This window comes from Parasteatoda tepidariorum, chromosome 3 (genome assembly GCF_982258835.1).
Source record: "Parasteatoda tepidariorum strain Cologne lab strain chromosome 3, Ptep-v5.0, whole genome shotgun sequence".
Classification (NCBI taxonomy): Eukaryota; Metazoa; Arthropoda; class Arachnida; order Araneae; family Theridiidae; genus Parasteatoda; species Parasteatoda tepidariorum.
In genome coordinates this window covers 98,754,435-98,768,106 of record NC_141757.1, presented here as the reverse complement: position 1 = coordinate 98,768,106, position 13,672 = coordinate 98,754,435, and the positions used below count along the sequence as shown (strand labels likewise).

General features: G+C 30.4%; 1 protein-coding gene across 1 annotated transcript; it reads left to right on the top strand.

Moving 5' to 3' along the window:
* The first annotated feature begins 6,926 nt into the window (after positions 1–6,926).
* LOC147814099 (uncharacterized) lies at positions 6,927–10,220 on the top strand. Its single transcript, XM_087158491.1, has 2 exons — positions 6,927–7,211; positions 9,458–10,220. Exons 1-2 carry the CDS (start codon positions 7,173–7,175, stop codon positions 9,947–9,949), a joined length of 531 nt encoding a protein of 176 aa, XP_087014617.1. The 5' UTR covers positions 6,927–7,172; the 3' UTR covers positions 9,950–10,220.
* Positions 10,221–13,672: the final 3,452 nt, after the last annotated feature.

Here is a 13,672-nt window from a genome sequence, read left to right as displayed (position 1 = left end):
AGAAAAGAAAAAAAAAAAGCAGAGGCTTTTTGTAAAAGGTTGTGCTTATGTGAGTTTGTGTAAAAACTACCCATAATATTTTGGATTCAATTTTTTTTTCGTTGGATTCATATTGCCGTTGTTCTGTTTTTGAGAATATATGAAAATCGCATTTTCACATTTTTTGGGGTATGAAAACACGAAAATCACGTCTTTCAAGAAGTAGTAATTTTAAGACTTTGAATTTAAAATGCCTTCGAATTCACACTTTCAAAACAAGAATTTTGTGAATGGTCTCTTTTCACGAAAAAATATAGCTCGAAAGGGGATTTATTTTATTTTAAAAAATAAAACAAATAAAAAATTTGTAATATATAATTATAAAATGGAATAGTACATAATAAAAATATAAAATAATTTAATTATATTATAAAAATAAATAAAGCAATATATAATTTAATAAATTAAAATAATTTGCTCAGTTAGCAGATGCAAATCTCTCTTAAAATGACCCCTGATAATAAAATAAAAACTAGAACGTGTAGTTTTACAGCTTTCTTTAATACAAGGTATGGAGTATGCAAATATAATAATCGTTTTACTAACTGCCTTCAAAGAAGTCTGGTATTTTTAAAGAAGACAAAAAATTATTCCAGACGCTGTCAAAAATTACGAAAACATTTTCAACATTGCTAAAAAAAAGCACCCACTGTTGAAATTTTATTTTTCGGAGTCTGAAACTTTTCACCATTAATCTGGTTAGTTAAACTAATTTAGCATCATATCATAAATCAAGTAGATTAAATGGTTAAGATTATGTTAACTAATAATACATAATATTTTAATTTTGTACTAGGAATTAACTAGTACTGAGCTGGACGTACCTTTTTAAATTCATTGTGTAGGAAAATTATTTGGTCACCTTTGACACACAATATTTTATTTAAAAAAAATAGTTTCTATTGTACATTCCTTAGTCTTGAAAATCAATTAATTTCTTTCAATCCATTTCGATTCATTTTCGATCCAACATTGAAAGGTTATTGCTAACGAGGGTGAATACATTATTGAATAAATGACTTTGAAGAACTTTTGACTTAAATTACTTTTGACTGTGAAGCCAAAGTGACATATTATTTTCAGCTTCTTTAATTCATTCATAAAATAAAATTATTTCCAAGTCTGTAGAATTATTATCGAAAATCTCGACATAAAACCAGTTTCCAATGTTTAGGAATTACCTATCTTAATGTTTCATTCGGCAAGGAAATCTGTTTTGATGTTCTAATGTAGCCTTTCTCTATTGTGTTCTTTTGGATTTTAAATTCTTATTCAAGGAAAAAACTAGATGAGTAGACTTAAACAATATTTTTTGATATTCATAATAGTTATTCCAAGCTTTTTATAAAACATCCTGTTTTTGTATTTTTCTGAAAATATTTACTCAAAATATTTTAAATTGGTGAAAAATCTCAAAAGCCAGTGGCCTGTACGGAGATTTTGTAAATTTGTGAGAAAATTTTTCTGAATCTAAAATTTCCGTAGAATCGGATTTTTACTGTTGTGGTCCGCTTTTTGTGAATATGTGACAATAATATTCTGTTTTTTGTAAGGAAAAAAAAACAGGCGTCTCAAGGATTTTTAGCTTTAAAACTATGAATTAAAGACTTCGCGTCAAGCCTGTTTTTCAAAAGAATTTTTTTTTAAATTAAAAATTTTGTGACGGCTTAGAGATAAAGCATTTTCCGTATATCATTATCATCTTCAACCATTAGCAAACAACTACTGGATAAATGCCTTTCCCGAGCTTTTCCGCGTTTGACCAACCTTCCAATTTCCAATTCCTCTTCTCTTATTCAATTTCATTTGTCCATCTCTGTTGTGGCCACTTAATATCACAATCCAAGATGACGTAAGTCCAGCGATTGTCAGTGTTTTCAGCTGTTTGGTGACCAGTGCTTAATAAAATTTGATATCATTTGGAATTTTAGAAACATAAGTGAAAGGTTCTAGTAGATGATGAAAAAGAACATTTTTGCTATATTATTGAAATTTCTCGATTGTTTGCTAACGGTTGAATTTTTTTTTGAGCTTTAAATGTTTTTAGGAATTTTTTCTGCTTCTGCATGGCTCTGTATTGTCATAGGGAAGAACGGTTTTTATTCCCGATAAAAGATAGTTCACCTAGCTCTAGAGTGGTGGAGGGTGTGCACTGATGTTTACATCGCCCCCTATAATGCCGTTGATCACTAAATTGTGGAACTTTAGCTTCCATGACCCCATAAGCCTATGATTGACTATTATGGGAGTGCTTTGCGTTATAAATTATAACTAAATAGCTTCTACAAACTTCAATAGAACACTGGTGGATACTATTAACCGAATTGTCCAATCAACCGGATCAATGACGGACCATTCGTTTAATCTCAGTTTGTTCCGTGGCATTTTCAAGCATGTCTGGAAAGTTCAAAGGAGCCATATTAGTTTTTTTTACAGAAAAGGGATAAATCTACAGTTTTGAGGAAAAAAACACAACTTAACTCTTAAATTGTATGTAGTGTGAAAACATTGGTACATCATTTGTATCGGGCATTAAAAAAAATCGAATCTGAATGTTATAAAGAGGTATTCATTCTTAATGCAGATGAAAGTGTGCTAAACTTGGACGCAATTTGCAATAAGCTAAAAAGTGCACTACTATAATTTCCAGTCTAGCTTGGGAAAAATATGTGATGGAATAACCTTGAAAAAATATTTCCATAACCAGTTTTAACAAATTGTCCAATGACTACTCTAGAGCTCTAGACACTAAACAGATGATGAAATAACTTAACCTGGTCCTGTACTTATACGAGGGTTGCTATTTATATTTCTGGCCTAATAATGAAAAAACAAATATGTAGGATCGAAATTGGTTTTATTGTTTTTCAAAATATTCTCCATGATGATCAATACATTTTTGCATGCGTTTGAGCCAATTTTCAAAGCACTTTTCCAGTCCGATTGAGGTAACTCCAAAACATGCGTTTTGAATGCATCAGCCGCTTCTTCGGGGGTCGAAAATCGTTGTCCACGTAATTTATTTTTGATGTGAGGGAATAATAAGAAGTCATTGGGGGCCAAATCAGGGCTGTACGGCGGATGGCCCATCAGTTCGATCCTTCGCTCCGTCAGAAATGCCTTTGTTTGAGTCGATGTGTGAGAGCTCGCATTGTCATGATGAAGAATGATTCACCTGTTCTGCTTTTTTCGAATTTCTCCGATGACTTCTGGCAAACAAATGTTCATGTACCATTTAGAATTGACCTACCTGCGTTGCTCTAACGCCACTGTTGCCACATGACCGTTAATGCCGAAGAAACAGGCAATCATTTGTTTCGATGTGCTTCTTCCTCGAACAACTTTTGTTGGTTTTGCCTCGTCTTGGAAGACCCATACAGTTGATTGCTGTCTTGTTTCCGGCTCATATGCATAGATCCATGATTCGTTACCTGTGTAGAAGTTATACACAGCCTTTGATGTACCTTGAACGTATTTTTCCAACATTTCCTTGCACCAATCGACACGAGCCTTTTTTTGAGCGTTTGTCAGATTACGCGGGATCCAACGCGAACAAATTTTTTTACGCTCAAATGTTAATGCAATATTTTATTGATGCTAGTTATACTAATGTCCAAAGACGCCTCTATCTCACGGTATGTCACATGATGATCTTGCTTTATCAGTTCACGCACAGCATCGATCTTTTCTGGCACAACAACGGATTTTGGACGACCTGCACGGGATTCGTCCTGGATCGAACATCGACCACGATTAAATTCGTTATACCAATTTTTTAAAGTGCTGTAGGATGGCGCTTTATCGCTGAATAAAGAATTAAGTTCATCGAAGCACTCTTGTCTTGACAATCCGCGTCGAAAGTTATGAAAAATAATGGCTCGAAAATGTTCACGATTCAATTCCATTTTTTGAAAGAGAAGAACTTTTCAATTTACTGTAAACAACACAAATGAAGCTATAATGGTAAATCGTCTGCTGAATTTATGTTTAAAAATATCAAACTTTCGATTAAAATCGTCTGCGGTCGCCTAACAACACTTACTGTTGCCAAGGCCAGAAATATAAATAGCAACCCTCGTATTTGTTAATTATGTTGTTTAATTTTTTTGTTCTTAGGAACTAAAATTATTTGTAATTTATTTTTCAACTTTCAAATTTTTTGCTTCTTTTCGTTAGCTTTCTTTTAACCTTTGCCTGTAAACCACCACCATTCTTTTGCTTATAATTTCTTCTAGTTAGATTTTGAATTTTGCAACGTTAATTTTATTTAAATAAACATTTTTTTTGGAGGTGGGTCAGGCCTTATGTCCCTCGGTACAGACTAGTGAGGTATATCTCCATCTGAATTTATTTGTTAACCGGATCAGTGTTTATTCCGATCATTCCGGAAAATTAGAGATCGGTTATGAATGTTTTGAATTTATCTGTTACAGCCATTATTATTTCATATATGCCATGACTAATAAAGGTCATCATTTACTTATAAATTTTATGTAGATCTGTAATAACTTTATTTACAATGGTAATATGTAGAGAAGAATCGTAATTATAAATATTTTTTTTGTCGAAGGAAAGTAATAGTCGATTTGCATAGAAGAATATTAATAGTAGATATATAGATAAGAATAGTAATAGTAGATGTGAAGAGAAACTCAGGATTATATTTTTTTGCAACGATTTGTCATTAACAAACCTTGAAATAATTTTATCTCAAATTTCCTAGCTTATTTATCTATTTTGACGGCTTTACAATTGCTTAATTTATAATAATAATAGTAGATATGTAGCGATGAATGATATTAGTAGGTATGTAGTGATGAATGACAATAGCAGCTACGTAGAGTTAAATGATAATAATGGATGTAAATTGTAATAATAGATTTGTAGAGATGAATGATAATAGTAGATATATAGAGATGAATAATAATAATAGATATGTAGAGAAACTCAAGATTCTATTGTTTAGAATCATTTGTCATAAACAAGCCTTGAAATCATTTTATCCCAAAGTTTATCAGACATTTATTTATTTTTATGTCTCTACAATTTACTTTATTTGTAACAATAATAACAGATGTAGGACCACGAATGATGTTATTAGATATGTAGAAGTGAATGATAATAGTAGATATGTAGAGATGAATAATAATAATAGATATGTAGAGATGAATGATTATAATAGATATGTAGAGATGAATAATAATAATAGATATGTAGAGATAAATGATTATAATAAATATGTAGGGATGAATGATTATAATAGATATGTTGAGAAGAATGATAATGATAATAATATGTAGAGATGAATGATAATAATAGATATGTAGAGATAAAGGATTATAATAAATATGTAGAGATGAATGATAATAATAGATATGTAGAGATGAATAATAATAATAGATATGTAGAGATGAATGATTATAATAAATATGTAAAGAAACTCTGGATTCTATTGTTTGGGTCCATTTGTCATAAACAAGTCTTGAAGCCATATTATCCCCATCTTCCACAAAATCTGTGCAATGGACAACAGTATATCTTCAGAGAAGAAAAAAAAGTTATTGGGTGAGACATATGTCAACAAAAGGAATTCACACCCGGAAACCACAATTTATACTTAGTGAAGCTTTTTCTCTGCATTTGCCAGCTTCCTGCGTGCGAACATCCCCGCAGGAAGAACTAATAAGCATGCAGCAGAGCTAGAAATAAAGAGAAGAGGGGAAAAAAAAGGAAAAATGAACAAGTGTTAGGGAATCACTCATTCAACAGAACGGAGGTATGAAAAATGCATCATTCTCGGATGGCGTGAAATATAAATGATGCATCTATTATTCCCTCGATCGTTTCTTCGCTTTTCACAGATCTTTTATCCCAAAGATGCAAAGAAGAGTTGTTAAACGTGGACGATTTTTCGGAAATAATAAGTGAAGAAAACATTTCAGAGATATTGGCTGGAATTAAATTATTAAAAAATGTTTTACAAAAAAACTATGAATAATTTTAAAAATAACAAAGTTAAGAGTAGTAATAGCCGGGGTATAGGGGACGGAAGTGACGTCATCATGGAAAGTCAACCGGAGCTTATTTCTGCCCATCTACAAACCGGAAGTCGCTTATTTCTGCCCATCTACAAACCGGAAGTTGCTTATTTCTGCCCGCCTGAAAATCGAAACTTCGTCTGCAGCGTCATGGGGAGCTTATTTCTTTTTTTCTTAAGCCTAATATATTTTTAGTTTCGGTTTCTGTTTTTAATTTAGTTTCGTTTTTTTAAATATTATTTAATTTATTAGTTTTTTGAGGGTGGCAACACTTATTATTTTTAATATTAGTTTTTAAGGATTGCAACACTTAGAAACTTTGTTACTTGGGGAGATATTGTATATTATGAAGTTATGACGTCATCTCTTATTACGTAACACATAAATAATATCATACTTTTACTCTAGTGGCGCCATCTATGTGATAATTTTAGAAATAAAATAACTTTAAATCTATATTAATATTTAAATCTGTTTTAATATTATTTATTAAATATAATTAAGGCTGAGGATCGAACTCACACCATCAAAAAGCCTTCGTGGGTCAGTAGTTGCATATCATAACCACTGACCCACGAATGCTTGGTTAGATATGTGTTAATAAGTTAAACTTTTGTATTCTGAACACGTGTATAAATGAAAATGATTTGATAACGATATCATCCTACAGTTTCATTGATATATTTTTCACTTAACCTTTTGACAGTTATTAAATAATTATTTCTGCCCCACTTAATGTTATTATAACTTTCTCTGGGTGGCAACGGTACTGACCATACACGTGTTAAGATTTGACGTGTTTTGTGTGATAGCACAACTACTGATTACAGAGCGAGTCATTCTGATAACATATAACAAGCTAGATCTTGGTCTATGACGTATGTGTTGAATTCAGTTCCTTTCACTTGCGCTGGTAAGTAGTTAAGCATGTGACAGTTTAACATTTTTCTGATTGGTTGTTAGAGTTATACTTTCATGATTTGGCAACTAGAAGGATAGAGTGAATTAATTTCCCCTACTTATATTAGTATTTCACTTGTTCTTCTGTTGTGTCTCGATTAAGTTTTTGAAAGTTTTTCAATTCACCAGGTTGTTATGTACGGATATTTAAAGAGAAAACATGCTGAAACTGAAGTAAGTACTATTGATTTCTTAGTAATTTACTATGCTTTTAAATTTATTGTTAATAGAATTATTTTATTTTAACTTCTAGCACTAATTCGTTTTTACGCAGAGCATGTGACAAAACTTAGTTAACTTTAAAAAATTTTATAACTATGTTATTTTTATTATATTGATGATAAATAGTATATTGATAATGTTAAATAGTATTATTTATAAAACTCCTGAGATGCGTTAATCTGTATCTTTAATTAACCAAGAGAAAGTAAATTGTTTTGTACATCTTAATTAATTATTTTTATTTTGTTAATAATAAAAATTACTCATCTTCTTAGTTACAAATTAGGAATAAATATTATTTTTTTTCATTACGTAATCTAAATGAAGTTAATATTTTTTAAATTAACTTTCTGTTTGTTAAAATTTATTAAGTATGTCTACTGTGAATATTAAAAGTATTAGAATTAAAAGTATATTAATTTTAAATCAATAAATATTAGTTTATATGATTAGATATTTTTATCCCTATCGTTTGGATTTACGGCCATCAATGTTGTCATTTTTGAACCCAGAAGACAATGGAACTCCTAGATCTTGAGACAATACATGTCTTCGAAGTGGACTCTGTGAGTACCCATGTTATATGAGGAGGAGGAAAACTACGAAAACCTCCTACTCTTAGTCCGACGACAAATAGTGGGATTGGTTTCGTTAACCAGTATCCTGTGAATGTACAGAGATCAGAAGAAAACTTAAGGTTTTAATAAAATAAATTTTAATAATTTTAAAAAAATACTATATGAATTCTAATGGTATCATCTATACTTAAAATATTAGAAAGAGACTATATTAATAACTCTTAATTTTAGTTATTTTTAACATAAATACAGTTGATATAAATGACTATAATTATTATTTACCTATTCAATAAAAAAAATACACCCTTTAATAATTTATGCAAAAAAGTTTCATAAAAACTAGAAAATAATTACAAAAATATAAAAATTATTTTTGAAAAACTAGAAATTTTTTACAAAAATAAAATTATTTTCTGCAATATTAGAAAATCTCCCTCAGTAATAAAAATATTTTCTAAAACCTAGAGCATTTTGTTAAAAAAAATGAATAACGACATATTTATATTATCAATTATATATTAAATTTCCTTAAAATTTCAAATTAATTATTTTAAATCTAAGAAACATGTAATGGGAATTTTTGCCGCTTTAAATTCATTTATATTAAGAACATATTCGTTTTATTATAATTTAATGTTATAATAATGCAAATAACTTACTTTATTTTCAAATTAGCAGTTAATTTAAAACTAACTATAGCCGTTCTATTTGAAAGTATATATTTAAATGATACTGATTACAGAACTTGAACATGTTATCTATTTCTCACAAAATTTTACAAAGATAATGTTTGTCCGGGACGTTTGGGGCTTATCCACGTTTTATCAATTAGTCATAATAACATAGTGCTTCATACTTGTTATAGAACGTGGGAATAAAATTATTTCTTAGAAAATTGTTTAGAAACCCGTGATATATGTTCGCAGAAGTGCTTAGGTGAAACTTTGAATAAAATGTTATTTATTTTATTAAAATATATTTTGTCTTTATAGATCATTTTCACAGGTGAAAAAGTTTATATTATCAAGAAAAAATTGCACCATTTATTAATTAATACAAAAAGTTTCAGAAAAAATATATAGAATTTTCTGAAATATTAGAAAATTTCCTCAATAACATAAATATTTTTCTTAAAAAATAGAAAATTTTGCTAAAAAGTTTGAAATATTTTCATAAAACTAGAAAATGTTTTAGCAAAAAGCCAAAATATTTTCTTAAAAGAGAAATTTTTTGTGAAAACATAAAATATTTTTCCTAAAATGTAGAAAGTTTTTAACAAAAAGTAAAAATATTTTCTTAAAAGAGAAAGTTTTTTTGTAAAAACATAAATATTTTTCTTAAAAGATAGAAAATTTTGTTAAAAAGTTTGAAATATTTTTATAAAACTAGCAAATTTTTTAGCAAAAAGTAAAAATATTTTCTTAAAAGTGAACGTTTCATATTTGTTTTTGTAAAAAGGTTTATTTTAGACAGAACTCAGGAGGTAAAGACTTTTACTTTGCAAATAAATTCTTAATCATAGTAATCGACAGGAGTTATGAACATTATCATAAACATTTTAACTGTGTGTTGTTAATTATTTTTCTTGGTGTCTCAAAATTTTCTTTTTTTTTATTGTAGGAAGGAAACAGAAAAGGATTCTCAGCTTTAGTCATTGATTTTGAAGGTTTTCAACTTTCATCAGGGGCATACATTGTCAAAGAACTTGCTTTTCATGCTGTAAAAGGTAATTCCATTACCGGAGTGTGTACATTCCAACCACCGTTTCCGTTTGAAGAACTTCCAACACAACAGAAAATGCAATATTCTTGGACAGTCCGAAATATTCATCAAATAGATTGGAACCAAGGAGAATTACCCTACGTTAAATTTCATACTATGTTGACTTTTTTGTGTGATATGTATTCACATATCTATGTGAAAGGACTCGGAAAACGGAAATTTTTAGAAATTCTAACCGGCAGAGTGTTTTACAGTTTGGAAGATTTTGGCTGTCCTAAAGTAGATGAACTGATACCAACTTTTTCATCGTGCACTATACATTCACCAGATTTTAAGCATTGTGCTCTCGTTAAAGCGAAAGCATTTGGACGATTTCTACAAGACCTATAAATAGGACAAGCACTCGGAATTCAGCATAAAGCTGTTCCTGGAAGTAATATAGTAAATCTTATAAATGACTTTTTTTGCGAAATAGAAAATCAGCTCCAGTGGGGGGGAAATGTATTTTTAAAAACATTAAACGATGTTCAATTACCAGCAAATTTATATGTAAATAGAAAAATTATATAGTAAAAATAAAATTTTTAAGAAAGCTGTGATGTATGCTCGCAGAAGTGGCGAGGTGAAACTTTGAATAAAAATGTTATTTATTTTATTGAAATATATTTTGTCTTTATTGAGCATTTTCACAGGTGAAAAAGTTTATATTATCAAGAAAAATGTCACCCATTAATAAATAATACAAAAAGTTTCAGAAAAATATCTAGAACTTTTTGAAAAACTCGGAAATTATTACAAAAACATAAATATTTTCTTAAAAGATAGAAAAATTTTGTTAAAAAGTTTGAAATATTTTTATAAAATTAGCAAATTTTTAACAAAAAGTAAAAATATTTTCCTAAAAGAGAAATTGTTTTTATAAAAACATAATTACTTTCTTAAAAGATAGAAAATTTTTAACAGAAAGTTAAAATATTTTATTAAAAGAGAAAATTTTTAGTAAAAACATAAATATTTTTCTTAAGAGATAGAAAATTTTGTTAAAAAGTTTGAAATATTTTTATAAAACTAGCAAATTTTTAACAAAAAGTTAAAATATTTTCTTAAGAGAGAAAATTTTTTGTAAAAACATAAATATTTTCTGAAAAACTAGAAAATTTTGTTAAAACGAAATAAAAATGATAGATTATTTCCTAGTTCGTTAAGATTTTAAGATGATTACTTTAAGTTAGATCAATAAATATTTTCTATAAAATCATTTTAACATTAATTTTGAATCAGGAAGGCAGTAGAATCCGTTGGTTCTATGAAGCATTCAGAGTATGGGACAAGGACCCATATTTAAATACTACTTTCTACAAAGTTCATCCTCCATCCAGACTCCCATCTCTATGAATTCGTCGAAAAAACTTTCCAAAAAGCTTGAGATATATGGGACTCGATCACAACTTTCTTAAACACTTCCAATGCATTTTCACAACTGAAAAAAAGGAAGATAGATCATTCCTCAAATAACAATAAAAAGATGAAAAAGAGTTGTGAAAATGCATTGGAAGTGTTTAAGAAAGTTGTGATCGAGTCCCATATATAGAAAGAAGAGAAAGTAGTATAAGAGACACGTGTTCAGAATACACGTGTATACACGTGTTCAGAATACAAAAGTTTAACTTATTATCACATATCTAACCAAGCATTCGTGGGTCAGTGGTTATGATATGCAACTACTGACCCACGAAGGCTTTTTGATGGTGTGAGTTCGATCCTCAGCCTTAATTATATTTAATAAATAATATTAAAACAGATTTAAATATTAATATAGATTTAAAGTTATTTTATTTCTAAAATTATCACATAGATGGCGCCACTAGAGTAAAAGTATGATATTATTTATGTGTTACGTAATAAGAGATGACGTCATAACTTCATAATATACAATATCTCCCCAAATAACAAAGTTTCTAAGTGTTGCAATCCTTAAAAACTAATATTAAAAATAATAAGTGTTGCCACCCTCAAAAAACTAATAAATTAAATAATATTTAAAAAAACGAAACTAAATTAAAAACAGAAACCGAAACTAAAAATATATTAGGCTTAAGAAAAAAAAGAAATAAGCTCCCCATGACGCTGCAGACGAAGTTTCGATTTTCAGGCGGGCAGAAATAAGCAAGCGGGCAGAAATAAGCAACTTCCGGTTTGTAGATGGGCAGAAATAAACAACTTCTGGTTGGGGCAGAAATAAGCTCCGGTTGACTTTCCATGATGACGTCACTTCCGTCCTCTATACCCCGGCTATTACTACTGTTAAGCTTTGATTATAACCGATTTAATGAAGGGGACTTTCTGAAGTTCAATCTTCATTTTACCATTACCATTTATGCAGAGAAAAACAAAGCAAAATTTTGCAGAATAAAGATTTTTAGAATCCAAAAATAATCCTTACTGGAATAACAAAAGGTTTGAACAAAAATTGTTACAAAAATAAGGAAATAAAAAGTTTTGCACTGGTTATCATAAATTAAGGAAAAATGACCATAGTTCTAAAGGTTACGCTTATAATTTAGTAAAATTGGTACCCATTATACTGCACATAATAATGTTTAAAATATCATAAGAAGTATTAACCAAACAATTATGGTATTACAAAAATTAATATATGTATGAAATGAAAAAATCAGATGTGTCACTTAGGAATAGAAAAAGTACCTTCTGCATGGAGTATGATCACCTTTAGCAGCAATACAGCATAGAGAGCGATGCTTTCTATTATGTGGTCTACCAGTTCTGTTGGAAATGCGAGCCATTGTTCTTGCAAAGCAGAGGCAAGCATGGCAACTGTCTAAGGAGAATTGTAAGCAGCTACACGTCTTCTTACAGCATCTCAAATATACTCGTTAGGATTCAAGTCCGGTGATTAGACTGGGCACTCCATGTGCTGAATTATTTAGTACTAAAAATAATTCACCACTATGCGAACTCTGTGGGGAGTTGCGTTATCGTCCTTTACAACAAAATCATAGTCTATTGCACTAGCTTAAGGGAGCACATAAACATCAAGGATGTCATCTTTATACGTGTGAAAATTCATGGTTTCTCGTGGAAAAGTCATGCAGGTCTGTAAGCCTCCTCAAAGAAATACCATCCACACAGACACTACCCCTTGGTATGAATGAATGATATCCAGTTCCAGGATTTCTCTAAGTCAAACAACGCCTACTATCGCTTTTGGGGCTAAACCTAGACTCAACTAGAGAGAACAGTCCATTCTTGGTCAGCCACCCAGTGGACATATTGCTGCGAGAACCTCAAACGTTCCTTTCTATGGCGTGACTAGACTCTAGTCACTTGAGTGAATTGCAAAAATCTGCTTGCATAGTGAACATACCACGTTTGTGAAGCCTTCTATGCATTTTAGACACAGACGCAATCTTCCGGTGCTTGCACTAACGGAGGATCTGCATTAACTCCGAGTTGCGGATCTATTCTTTCTTGCACATAACGATAAATATCCGTTATCGGCGCTCATTTGAGCTTCCTTGGCTGAACTTTCTGTATGCCATACTTGTGGTTAGAAATTCTTGAGAAAGTCGCATTTGCATATCGAACTACTGTAGAAAGACTCACATTTTGCCACCTGGCCACTTTGAACTGAAAGCCATCCAGGTGGCTCTTCAACTCATTGATGCAGAACTCTTTCAAGAAAGCAGTTATCCTTTCAGATTTAACTTCAGCAATGCAGGCCATCTCCTCTTATCAAGAGTGTAAGAAGATATCTTCCCACAAGATATCTTTTCAATGGGTACCCTCACAATGCGGTATTTATGGAAATGAGATGGTAGATATTCTTGCCAAAAGAGGAGCTGCGGTTCTCCAAAAGCCCAAGATTAAAGCAAGCCTCCATTCCATTAAACTGCTGATATCACTCATTTATCAAAAGACTTTTAGAAATTTTGCCACTCGGGCTTGCGATGGAAAGCCCTGGAGTGTTCTTTTAACAAAGACAGCTTTCCTTCCTGACCAGTTGCGGTTGCATCTTTTAGACTATTAACGGGGCATGACTGTCTACTGAATCATTTACACTGGTTATCATAAATTAAGGAAAATTCACAAAAA